Source organism: Lissotriton helveticus, chromosome 2_1, assembly GCF_964261635.1.
Source record: "Lissotriton helveticus chromosome 2_1, aLisHel1.1, whole genome shotgun sequence".
NCBI classification, from domain to species: Eukaryota; Metazoa; Chordata; class Amphibia; order Caudata; family Salamandridae; genus Lissotriton; species Lissotriton helveticus.
The window spans coordinates 199,917,947-199,932,109 of NC_136059.1; the positions used below are offsets into that span (position 1 = coordinate 199,917,947).

The 14,163-nt window shown below is 46.3% G+C and overlaps 1 protein-coding gene across 1 annotated transcript in view; it reads left to right on the forward strand.

The window, feature by feature from the left end:
* NOL6 (nucleolar protein 6) overlaps positions 1–14,163 on the forward strand; it is a 471,490-nt gene that overhangs the window by 310,046 nt on the left and 147,281 nt on the right. Inside the window, exon 21 of the mRNA XM_078674724.1 lies at positions 8,899–8,996. Coding sequence (XP_078530850.1) covers positions 8,899–8,996 — 98 coding nt within the window. The remainder of the gene's footprint in view (positions 1–8,898; positions 8,997–14,163) is intronic.

Below are 14,163 nucleotides of genomic sequence, written 5' to 3' on the forward strand. Positions count from 1 at the left end.
GCAGTTGATAAAACGCTTGCTAGCCTCTGGCCCAAAGACCAGGATGACTTCATGCTCCTCAACAGCACCTGAGGCAGCACATGTCTATCTCAAACCCCAAACCGCTCTTCAACTGAGGCAGAGCACTGCTCCTGGAGGAGTCAGACTTCAAGCCCTTAGTTGAACTGGAAACGTCAAAACTCTTAGGGTTTTGCTCCACTGACCTGTGCATATCAGACTCTAGAGTTTGGGTCGGCGCCTGCAAAGACCCCACTTTAAGGTATCAAACTGCAATTCACTTTAATGCTGCCTCTGCCCAGAGCCTCTGAAAGGCCACACTTCAGCCACAAACCAGGAGCGGGACAAAAGCGATGGACTCAGGCCCCCTGTACCAATAGCACCAACAGTCTTTCAGGATCACCAGCAACCCAAGACCTTTAACCCAAGACCTTTCAAATGGGGTGAGGGGTGTGTCTTTAGTGGAAATGGATGCAAGAACGGCAGAGGTGGCTCCTCAAGCGACGCTTCCACTGACAAGCATGGACTCCCTATACCTTTGTCCCAATCACATCTTACCTGTTGGGAGAAGGCTGAAGCCCAGCTTTGCTCCTTTCTGAAGACATCACCTCAGATTAGTGGGTCCTCTCCATTGTTAGGGTAGCGTACTGCCTCAAATTGCACACAGTCCCTCCTAACAATCCATCCCGCATCCACCTCCTAAGTTCAGACCACCTACACCTGCTGGTGGAAGAGGTACATGTGCAAAGGACGCTATCAAACCAGTACCCACACTCCGGATAGAGGTTGACTCCCTGTAGTTCCTGATCCCCAAAAAGGAATGCGCACTCCAGCTGATCTTTGAACATTCGACCTTTGCACAAGTTCATCCTCTCTCAACACTTTCACACCAGCACCTTGCAGGACGTCATCCCACGGCTACTCCAAAGCGATTTCATGTCAGCACATACTTTAAAATCTCGATCCACCTAGTGCTTCTCCAGTACCTTAGATTTGGGGACTACACTTCCAACTCAAGATATTACCTTTCGGAGTTGCAATGGCTCGAAGGGTGTTTACAAAATGCCTAGTGAGAATAGCAGCTCACCTGCGCAGAAATGCCATTTGTGTTTCCATACTTAAATGATTGGCTGATTAAGAGCAGCAGAAAACACCAATGCCTTGCTAACACTCAAACAGCAGATGTCTTCTACACAGTCAGGGTTACACCATAAGTCTGAAAAAGAAGTCCCACCTACAACTTCAACTGTTACATTCCTTCCTGGACTCTAATCTAAAGCATAAGGCAAAGCATACCACTAAAGAACAGAGGGTGATGGCTTTTCAAAAGCTGCTACCTCTTTTTCATGCGTCGTCCCACCACTATTGAGATTGTGATAAAACTGTTGGGGATAATGGATTCATGCAATGCCATTGTGCCATCCGCTAGGTTACACAAGTGCCTTTGAATACACTGGTCACAAGCGGAAGGATTGAAAAGTCCATACCATGCTGGAGCTTCTGTGCATGCACACAGGGGGGCACATGTGTGCTTCCACAGAGCGCGAGGCATCAGGCGATCCTGTAGTGCCCCCTTTGTTTCCTCTTCGCCAGGTTTTTGATGGAGGAGGAACTACAGTGAAAAACCTGGCGGAGAGGAAACTCCTAATATGCATGGCGGGACCATGGCTGTCCCGCCAAGCATATCTATGCCTCTGGACCACTGCGCCACCCCTAGGGAACGGCTTTTCCCTGACTGTGTCAGCGGTCCCAGGGCAGCATGACCACTAGGGTCATAATTTCGCGGTCGTAAGACAGCCACCGCCGCCCCACCACGAGTCTGGCAGCCCCTTAGACTCACATGGTTTCAAGCTGAAATAATCTGCTACCTGCAGCTTTTGTGCAAGGCAGGCCTTGAGCACACCACCAAACACTTGCACTTGACGTGATTGCAGTACACTTACAAAGTTTACTACATTAACCTCTGATTAGGATTCCAGTCATCGAGGCCTTCCTGGGGTGGTCTTAAGAGAGTAATGCCGCCAAAGACAGCCCCTGCACCTGTGTGGAACTTGAATGTTGCTCTCACAGGGCTGATTCGTGGCTCTCTTTTTGAGACTATTACTAAAGGACAAGGGAACCCTCTAGGTAAGCAAGGACCTGGGGCATCAATTGAGTAAAGAACAACGGTCCTTGACAAGGAAGAATAACAGTTTCAATAATTATAGGCCACAATATGCACTATAATGAACATAAAGTCCAGCCGGACTTCAGAATTTATTCGATAACTAAATAAGTCAAATCAAACAACACAACAATAAGGCAGTGGGACACAGTCCTGTATCCACAGTGCTAAACATACAATACACGGTACAATTAACTAGGGATTTTCAGGCATTTAGAAGGTACAGGAGCACAAAGGTAATTTTCCAATCTATTTGCTTCACATATGTAGAAAACACATGATTTTTGGCACATGATTGTGAACTAGTGTTTAAACCACATATTTTGTCAACGGCGTTTCGATCCAGTAAATTTGTGGATCATCATCAGGACATTCAATGCTTGCCTGAATTGAGAGCCTGTATTAACAGGAGGGAACAAGGAGACATATAACAGACGATTAACCAGCTGTACTACTCATAGAACAATTTCAACACGTTGCCAAACCATGCTCTGAGGCGGTATTTGCCATTCATGTGAAAGAGTGTCAGGCAACCAGTGCCAGGCAAACACGACGCATTTCTTATTAGTGACAAAAACATGCCAAGATGGTACATATCAACCGTGTAAAGGTGACAGGCAACCAGTACCAGTCGATCACGGCGCACGTGCATTATGTGCAAGATGCATTTCGTGGAATAAGTGGACAGTGTGAGAGTATTAAACCACGTTACAGTCATGATCTACTCGTGCAATGATTGACTACATTGCTGTAAGGACGATAAGTGACATAATTACCTAGGCGCGGTAATTTGGACCAGGTAAGGAATCACGGTCGGTCGGGCTGCCAGATGTGGAGCCTGGGAGGATTAGGGTCGTTGTCAATTCCAGGTTGGCTAGTAGTCGGATTAGGCGTGTTGTGCTAATGGGGGGTGAGACCGAATTTAGCCGGGGCTGCAGTGCCTGGAGATGGAGTGAAGGAACAGTGGGTGGAAGGGCTTACCTCGCAATTTAGGAGTCAACGGGTTGCCTGTGAGGGTTAACCTATGAATCAAGGTTAATTGCTGGAGGGCTGGTTTTTTGGATTAGGCGTGTTATGCCTACAGGGATGCCTGCAAGGAGTGAAACCATAATTAACCGAGGCTGCCAAGCGTGGAGATGATCTGCAAGGACTACTGGGTGGGAAAGCTTACCTTACGGATTGGGAGTCCCCAGGTAGCGCAAGGGGCTATACGATCAATGTGGATAGCGCGCAGCCCATGAAACAAGGACCGGTGGTTTGGGCCAACCAAGGGATGCAGAACCGGTAGAAGTAATGGCACCTACAAACGGGATTAAGGATTAATTAACCGTGATGTGCAATGAGGTGCAGTGATAAAGCCATAGATATCGCCTAACCAGCAGGTGGCTGCTTACCTACGGGGTCGCCGATTTCGAGAATGGGCTACGGAGCGCGGTAGCCTATAGTAAGGCTCCTGTGGAGGAATAAAGTAACATTTAATCCCCACGTAGTCCTAAAATTAGCGACTTAACCTGGGGTTTAGGGAAGGAATAGTGCTTACCTAAAGTTCGCAATGGAACTTCCGCGGAAGTCTCGGGGCACGATCACGCCGTAGAACGCCTGAGTGAGGGCGTGCTCAGGGGAAGTAAGCGCGCCAGCCATGTTGGAGTGGGGAGGTGGCGCAAGTTGGCGGCCATGTTTGCTGGGGCAGCCAAGGGTTGGTGGCAGACATATTGGAACGGTCACATCGACAGTTTCAGGGAGTGTTACGCGTGAGTGAAAGAATTATATAAGTGAAGTTGTGGATTCTTAAACCCATGCAGGTGACTTGAATTGAATGACATTGTAGAACCAATTAATTGAGGAAATTCAGAATAAGCAAGTGTTCATAATTCAAAAAGGCCAGAAATACATTATCACAGAAGAGAGGTCCAGTCCATATTACTAATGGGGGCACATCGTATTTCAAATACTAAAAATAGAAAAAGATTTTCACAGAAGTGAGGTCCAGTCCTCATTGCGATTGAGACCACTTCGTATACTGTCCAGAAGTAGGATCATTATTAGTTCATCTCTATTTAGCAAGAGTCCAATATCACCTCCACGTGGTGGCAGTTTCACGGATTTCAAGACAGTCCATCTTAAATCATTGTCTGTGTGTCCTTTGTCGGAGAAATGATCCACCAATGGGGCGTTGGGAGTTTTGCACCGAATTCTACTGCGGTGTTGACAAATCCTTGTCTTGATTTTTTGCCTCGTTTGTCCCACATATATCAGTTTGCAAGGGCAATGGATCAGGTAAATTGCATCACTGCTATTACAGTTAGTGAAACTTCTACATTGGATAGTCACTTTATTAAATACAAACGACTTCCCTTCAATAGTAAACTCACATACGTTACATGATCCACATTTAGCATGTCCCACTAGTGGTGTTTGGGTCCATAGGGAGTCTATTGTGCTTAAAGTTGGAGGGTTGGGTAGGGCAGCTCTGACCAAGTGGTCTTTAAGGTTTGAACTTTTCTTAAAGGCGAACAATGGCCGGTCAAAATGCAAGGCACCTACGCTCAGGGTTGGCCAATGTCTGATTATGCTTTTTTTCAATGCATTTGACACAGGTGAGAACGTGGTTACACAGGCTAATCTAGTGTTAGATTCTTTTTCTTTGGGACAGAGAAGTGCCTCCTTTGGGCAATACCAGGCACGTTTGACAGCTGTTCTGACTAACCTATTGGGGTAGCCCCTGTGTTTTAGTTTTTCGGATAGTACTCCAGCCTCCTTGAAATAGTCTTCCTTGGCAAAACAATTCCGTCTGATGCGGAGGAACTGGGAATAGGGCAAGGAATCCCTAAGGGTGTCTGGGGTGGTTGCTGTTATAGGATAACAGTGTGTTCCTCTCTGTTGGTTTGCGATGTAGTCTTGTGTGTAGGTAACCGTCAAGGTGATATATGTTTAGGTCCAAGAAGGGGATGGATTGGGTGTCAATTGAGCTAGTAAATGTGAGTCCACAACAATTGTTGTTCAACCAATGGATGAATAGATTCAGATTTTCCACATCACTGTTCCAAATTAAAAAAATATCATCGATATATCGTTTCCAGATGGAAAACCCCGATGAAAAAGGATTGGAAGGTGTTAGGATGGAGTTAGTCTCTATTTGGTCCATGAATAATATTGCCAGGGTGGGGGCAAAAATAGCCCCCATGGAAGTACCTTTGACTTGTTGAAAGTACTGCTGGTCAAAGGAAAAAAAGTTTTTGGTCAGACAAATTTCCAACAACTGGAGTATAAAAACCGTGGGGACACGGTGGGGTCTAGGCCTGGTGTCAAGAATGTTGCGTATGACCAAAAGGGCAGCAGTTTGGGGGATATTTGTGTACAAGGACTCAACGTTTAATATAGTAGTAAAAAGCCTTGTATTAATTTAATGTGTTTTAGTGATTAGTATTGTAGGTATAATTGCTATAATTATTTTCATAGAGTTTGTCATTTTAAGTGTAATAATGATTTATTTGTACATTTAATTAGTTAATAGTGGAGTGGCGGGTTGTTGGAATTGTGAGAGAATAGGGTGGGAAGTTAAATAAAATATCAATCATTGTAATTTAATTATAAGTATTATTTGTCCAGATTAATTGATGAATAATGACATTAATTGTTTAATAAGTACAATTTTTTATTTAAATTTGTTCATTTTAATGCAAATTTGAATTGCATTACCATTAATAGTAAGTTGTATTTTAGTAGCGGGTTGTTGGCTTTGTTGGGGAATAGGCTGAGAAGTTAAATAAAATGAAATTATTTGAATGTTAATTTAATTGAATATTAGTTATGTGAATTAATATTGTAATGTTTAATTTGTTTTTTTAAAAGGTCTGTTTTATGTTTTAGTTTTTCTACTGTTATATTTGTTAGTGGTATAGGGTGGGAAGATTTTTAAGTTATATTTTTTGTATTCATTTTTTATGTAAAGAGAATATTTTTTTTCAATTTGCATAATTTTACTGTTGTACTTTTTAATGATGTATTGTTTTACTATTTAATGATTTTGGGTCTGATTGCGAGTTTGGCGGTCTAACTGCTGTACCGGCGCGGAGGCGGTCCATAGAAGACTGCTGCGGAGGCGGTCTCACGCCCGCCGTATTACAGTTGGCTGGCGGCGGTGTTCCTGACAATGGTGTATATTTTCTCATATGTGTCGATCCTATTGTGAATATTTTGACTGCAGCATACACATATGCTTGACACATGTGGAAAAAATATCTAATTACCAATACTTTCCCATTGCTGAAGACTTGACCACATGTACCCAGTCCAATAAGTGGATGTATACTGCTAAACGGACTTACCTGGATTTCGGCACCATTAGGGTAATTTTCTTTGGGGTCATGATTCTGGCATCCACGTGGGAGACTGGAGGGAAGAAAAGAAAGTAGGTGAGTAGGCACTATGAATCCTTCGATTCCGCGGACTCGAAGCAGGAAGTCTTCCCGCCGTGGTCGGCTCGTCAGAAAGCCAACTCTTCATTCTGACTGCGGTGAAGTTCTCTGTACTGCCCTCTGACTGCTGCCTCCTCCTCCCCTCTCAGTCCCTCCTCCGACTGCCGTTGAGGCGGTCAGCGAATGGCTGGTGGTGTCGGCAGTGCTCCGGCGGTTTTTCCTCCAACATCGTAATATGGCGGGGGACTGTCTAGTCTGTGGAGGTTCATTTGAAGACAACCAAAGTCGTAATCAGGTACTTTGTTTTTTTAACTAATTTAATTGAAATTTTGTTTGAAATTATATTTTTTTTACTATTAATTTAAATAAAATAATTTGGTATTTATTTTAAAACGTAATTTGTAGCTAGGCAAGTGACTGTACATTTATTTTTTATTATTTTGCATTACAAAATGTACTTATTTTTATTACACTATATAGTACTTGTACTATGATTTATATTTGTTATACTTATTGACATTTTTAGTTAATAATAATAATGCGTTTTATTATTTGTAACCCTTCCAAAGTGCAACCCTTTCCCTACTGTTGGTTAGACTGGAGTGGGAATAATAAATCTAGCCCTTTTCCTACTGTTGCTTACACTAGAGTGGGAATAGCACAGTTAACACTCTCAAAGTCTAACTCTTTCCCCACTATAGCGTAGACTGGAGTGGCAATAAATCTAACCCCTCTCAAGTCAAACATAGATTGGAGTTGTGAAAGGCAATCTAACCCCTCTAATGTCCCAACACCTTCCCTACTGTTCCATAGCCTGGCGTGGGAATAGTACATCTAATCCCTCCAAAGTCCAACGCTTTTCCTTCTGTTACTTAAACTGGAAATTTAATATTTTGTAATATTTATTTATTATTGTAATTTTTTAGGTATAGACATTTTTATTTTTGTTTAGTTCAAAGTTTTTTATAATTACTATATTAGTTTATATACATTTGAAATATTAAAAAAATTGTTTAATGAAAATGTTTCAAATATATATTCCATATAATCATGTGTATAATGTATATATTTAAAATACATCTATATTTATAAATCTCATGAGGTCTATTTAAATATTATGCTACTTTTAGATAAACTACTTTAAATACATTACATTATAGTTAATATTTATTCAAAAAACTACTTTTTCTAATTTTGAACAAAACACTTGTCAACGCTATTTTTGACATGATATTCTTGTATTTTACATTAGAAGTATTGAATCACAAAATTTCTTTTACCAACAATTTTTTTGTATCTCAATTCTAATGATTACAATATTATGTCTATGTCTTTTGAGCCATTACACTTCTGTAAACTAAAGTCTTTGCCAAATTCCACAGGGGGCAAACTATATCTAAAGCTGGCATTCGTAGGTGGATAGTTGAGTTCATTTGGACTGTCATGCTAAAGCCAAGTTTACACTCCTTGTGGCCCCCTAGAGCCCACTCAGTAGACAAACAGACGGCCACCCTAGCATTTTTTGGTAATATGCCTATACTGGATATCTACATGGCTGCGTCTTGGTCAGTACCATAAATATTCATCAACTGCGTAGATGTTCTAAGCACCAGATGATAGTTAGAAAAGCAGTACTAAAAACACTCTTTCGAACATCTACTGCATCTGCTTGCAAACCACTGCTTTGGAGAGAGTGCTTTGTAGTCTATGTAGGGCATGTGTATCTACAGACGCACATTCTATTTAACCTGTACCCATTTGTTCATAACATGGAGTCCTGTAAATTCACCATTGCCCGCCCTAATCCCTGTTAGTCAGCTATGATTACAGATGTTGTTTTCTACGTTATTTACCTCTTTTACTATGCACAGCACCCTGTCTTTGACATGGCTCTTCTCTTGCACTACTTGCATGTTGAATAGAGAGCAGTCTGAAGTGGAGCCAGTGTGCTGGTGCATTGTGAACCTAGTGTTGAGTGACAACACGTTGCATGACTCTAACGTTGTCGAAGAAAAAGAAGTGGCAACATTCCGGTCCAGGCCCAACACTATATGGCAGGAGTATGCATCAGGATCAGAACCTAACCTTGTTGTTTTCACAGGGTGGAAAGAAAAACATCCAGACATACTTTTTTCTGTGCTCTTTAATGTCTCTGTTGATTCCCGGGGGCTGTTTCTCAGTTTGTTGAAGTTAGTTCATTGCAAGTGTGTAATTGTGATTCCAAGTGCCGTCTTCTCGAACTATTCCTTGGCTATTCCTTGTGGATTGTTTCTTTCTGCTTCCAAAGGCCAATTTAATACATCATCTTTTTTGTCTCAGTTCTCCACAGGTGGGCTTTTTCCGCTTCCTCCGGTTACTGGCTACGTTTGACTGGAAGAATGAACCCTTGATAGTTAACCTTAATCAAGATATCAAAGGTGAGAAATTTAGAAATGATTATGGTTTTAAACTCTGAGTATCTTCCTAGTCCAGTGGCCAGTTAGAGGTCTAAATTGAGGCGACTTGGAGAGACAACAGAGCAAAGGCTACTTTGTAATATAGAGGTGTTCTTGTCCATACACAAGAATGTCCAGATGTTTTCTTTTGAAATGCCCTCACTTATTTAGCCAGGAAAATCCTAGCAATATATGAGGTGAAGATGCCAAGATAAAAGCTAAAACATAAGGATCTTTATTAATTTATGTTTGCGTCAAAATGTTGATTCTTTCCTCAGGAAAAAAACTCCTAGCTGGATGTATTTACCACACATTTGCTTGTGTTATTTCGTCGCTGCACGTGCAAAGCATGGCCTCCCAAGATTTGTGTGATATTTTTCCTGACGCTCATCGTGGGTGTGAACACTTGTAAATTGCAGCCAAATAGTAATCCTTTTTTGGGTGCACACATGCGTTTGCGTACAAAGTGGAACTAGTGCACCCACAATCCTCATGGCCTAAAAAGGAAATATTGGGGGTAAAAATCTGAACTAAAAAGCTAAGTAGGAAAGGTTCTGCCAGGATGGTCCTGTTGGTGTGATGTGCAAGTCTACCCGGAGCAGTGCAGCAGAATATATCGAATGCAGGTCTTAGGGTCATCCCAATTCTATGGACGTCATTTAGGGTTCGCCAGGGGAGGCAGCTGTGACCCCTGGTTGCCCCTTGCGACTCCTGGCACTGTCTCTGCGACCCGTGTGTTCAGGCCAGACTGGCCACGGGTTGCATTGAGCATCCCCCCAGGGCGCTTCTTAGGAAGTATACAGAAAACAAGACCCTGCGCGTGAAGGGGTTAAATCATTTCGGAATGTGTGAAGTCATTCTGTGGCAGAAGCACAGAGTACAGGTCGTCGAGGGGTCATGCTCCTTGGTAGTTTCCCTACAATTGGATCCTAACTTCAGTCAATAAGCCCGCCAGGTTGTGTCTCTGTTATCTAAATAATCATGGAAAGGTGTATTCTCTTCCAGGGGATGCTCATCAATAGTCATAAGCACTGACAAAATCCCCGCCCACGTCCGGGAATTATTCAGTGCTTATGACTTTGATGAGTATACCCCTGGAAGAGAACAAGGATTACAGGTTAGTAACTTATCTGTATGTATTATTTATTATACATGTGTATATATATCTGATTGTGATGCTTCCCAGCCAAATCAGCACACCAACCAGCAGTGCCAGGCAAGTAACAGCCCATCTTGTCTGAAACACCCTGATTTCCCTCGCACACACACAGGATTGCCTTCCATATCGGACCCTGCCTGGTGTTTCTCTCAAGAAGCCGGCTCCGACTCCACCAGTCCAAAATAGGGCCCTGCTTTGCTTTCCTTTCAGTCCTGTTCCTCCCTTTGAGACTCCTGTGAGAGCCCCAGTAGAACGCAGCCAAATCAGCTACTAAAGACCAGAGGCACAACAATGTCCCTGGCAGACTTGAGCACAAAGATCAGAGGCGCACCAATGTCCCTGGCAGACCTGAGCACAAAGACCAGAGGCGCACCAATGTCCCTGTCAGACCTGAGCATAAAGACCAGAGGCGCACCAATGTCCCTGTCAGACCTGAGCACAAAGAGAAGAGGCGCACCAATGTCCCTGGCAGACCTGAACGCAAAGACCAGAGGCGCACCAATGTCCCTAACTGACCTGAACACAAAGATCAGAGGCGCACCAATGTCCCTGTCAGACCTGAACACAAAGAGAAGAGGCGCACCAATGTCCCTGGCAGACCTGAATGCAAAGACCAGAGGCGCACCAATGTCCCTGGTAGACCTGAACACAAAGAGAAGAGGCGCACCAATGTCCCTGGCAGACCTGAACACAAAGACCAGAGGCGCACCAATGTCCCTGGTAGACCTGAACACAAAGAGAAGAGGCGCACCAATGTCCCTGGCAGACCTGAACACAAAGACCAGAGGCGCACCAATGTCCCTGGTAGACCTGAACACAAAGAGAAGAGGCGCACCAATGTCCCTGACAGGCCTGAATGCAAAGACCAGAGGCGCACCAATGTCCCTGGCAGACCTGAGCACACAGTCCAGAGGGGCACCAATGTCCCTGGCAGACCTGAACACAGAGACAAGAGGTGCACCAATGTCCCTGCAGACCAGAGGCGCACCAATGTCCCTGGCAGACCTCAACACAAAGAGAAGAGACGCACCAATGTCGCTGGCAGACCTGAACGCAAAGACAAGAGGCGCACCAATGTCCCTGGCAGGCCTGAACACAGAGACAAGAGGCGCACCAATGTACCTGGCAGACCTGAACACAGAGACCAGAGGCGCACCTCCACCAGTCCAAAATAGGGCCCTGCTTTGCTTTCCTTTCAGTCCTGTTCCTCCCTTTGAGACTCCTGTGAGAGCCCCAGTAGAACGCAGCCAAATCAGCTACTAAAGACCAGAGGCACAACAATGTCCCTGGCAGACTTGAGCACAAAGATCAGAGGCGCACCAATGTCCCTGGCAGACCTGAGCACAAAGACCAGAGGCGCACCAATGTCCCTGTCAGACCTGAGCATAAAGACCAGAGGCGCACCAATGTCCCTGTCAGACCTGAGCACAAAGAGAAGAGGCGCACCAATGTCCCTGGCAGACCTGCACACATAGATCAGAGGCCTACCAATGTCCCTGACAGACCTGAGCACAAAAACGAGAGGCGCACCAATGTCCCTGGCGGAGCTGAACGCAAAGACCAGAGGCGCACCAATGTCCCTGGCAGGCCTGAACGTAAAGACCAGAGGCGTACCAATGTCCCTGGCAGACCTGAGCATAAAGACCAGAGGCGCACCAATGTCCCTGGCAGACCTGCACACATAGTTCAGAGGTGTACCAATGTCCCTGACGGAGCTGAACACAGAAACAAGAGGCGCACTAATGTCACAGGCAGACCTGAGCACACAGACCAGAGGAGCACCAATGTCCCTGGCAGACCAGAGGCGCACCAATGTCCCTGCAGACCAGAGGCGCACCAATGTCCCTGGCGGAGCCGAACGCAAAGACCAGAGGCGTACCAATGTCCCTGGCAGACCTGAACACAGAGACCAGAGGCGCACCAATGTCCCTGGCAGACCTGAACACAAAGACCAGAGGCGCACCAATGTCCCTGGCAGATCTGAACACAGAAACAAGAGGCGCACTAATGTCACAGGCAGACCTGAGCACACAGACCAGAGGAGCACCAATGTCCCTGGCAGACCAGAGGCGCACCAATGTCCCTGCAGACCAGAGGCGCACCAATGTCCTTGGCAGACTTAAGCACAAAGACCTAAGGAGCACCAATGTCCCTGGCGGAGCTGAACGCAAAGACCAGAGGCGCACCAATGTCCCTGGCAGGCCTGAACACAGAGACAAGAGGTGCACCAATGTACCTGGCAGACCTGAACACAGAGACCAGAGGCGCACCAATGTCCCTGCAGACCAGAGGCGCACCAATGTCCCTGGCAGACCTGCACACATAGTTCAGAGGTGTACCAATGTCCCTGGCGGAGCTGAACACAGAGACCAGAGGTGCATCAATGTCCCTGGCAGACCTGAACGTAAAGACCAGAGGCGCACCAATGAACCTGGCAGGCCTGAACGTAAAGACCAGAGGCGTACCAATGTCCCTGGCAGACCTGAGCATAAAGACCAGAGGCGCACCAATGTCCCTGGCAGACCTGCACACATAGTTCAGAGGTGTACCAATGTCCCTGGCGGAGCTGAACACAGAGACCAGAGGTGCATCAATGTCCCTGGCAGACCTGAACGTAAAGACCAGAGGCGCACCAATGTCCCTGGCAGATCTGAACACAGAAACAAGAGTCGCACTAATGTCACAGGCAGACCTGAGCACACAGACCAGAGGAGCACCAATGTCCCTGGCAGACCAGAGGCGCACCAATGTCCCTGCAGACCAGAGGCGCACCAATGTCCTTGGCAGACTTAAGCACAAAGACCTAAGGAGCACCAATGTCCCTGGCGGAGCTGAACGCAAAGACCAGAGGCGCACCAATGTCCCTGGCAGACCTGAACACAGAGACAAGAGGTGCACCAATGTCCCTGGCAGACCTGAGCACAAAGAATTTAGGCGCACCAATGTCCCTGGCAGACCTGAACACAGAGACAAGAGGCGCACCAATTTTTACCTGGCAGACCTGAGCACACAGACCAGAGGCGCACCAATGTCCCTGGCAGACCTGAACGTAAAGACCAGAGGCGCACCAATGTCCCTGCAGACCAGAGGTGCACCACGTCCCTGGTAGACCTGAGCACAAAGACCAGACGCGCACCAATGTCCCTGGTGGAGCTGAACACAGAGACAAGAGGCGCACCAATGTCCCTGGCAGACCTGAACGTAAAGACCAGAGGCGTACCAATGTCCCTGCAGACCAGAGGTGCACTAATGTTCCTGGCAGACCTGAGCACAAAGACCAGAGGCGCACCAATGTCCCTGGCAGACCTGAACACAAAGACCAGAGGCGCACCAATGTCCCTGGCAGACCTGAACACAGAGACCAGAGGTGCATCAATGTCCCTGCAGACCAGAGGCGCACCAATGAACCTGGCAGACCTGAACACAGAGACCAGAGGCGCACCAATGTCCCTGGTGGAGCTGAACGCAAAGACCAGAGGCGTACCAATGTCCCTGGCAGACCTGAACACAGAGACCAAAGGTGCCCCAATGCTCCTGGCGGACCTGAACACAGAGACAAGAGGTGCACCAATGTCCCTGGCGGACCTGAACACAAAGGCCAGAGGCGCACCAATGTCCCTGGCAGACCTTAACGTAAAGACCAGAGGCGTACCAATGTCCCTGGCAGACCTGAACACAGAGACCAGAGGCGCACCAATGTCCCTGGCAGACCGGAGCACAAAGACCAGAGGCGCACCAATGTCCCTGGCAGACCTGAGCACAAAGACCAGAGGCGCACCAATGTCCCTGGTGGAGCTGGGCACAGAGACCAGAGGCACACCAATGTCCCTGGCAGACCTGAGCACAGAGACAAGAGGCGCCCCAATGTCCCTGGTAGACCTGAACACAAAGAGAAGAGGCGCATCAATGTCCCTGGCAGACCTGAACGCAAAGACCAGAGGCGCACCAATGTCCCTGGTAGACCTGAACACAAAGACCAGAGGCGCCCCA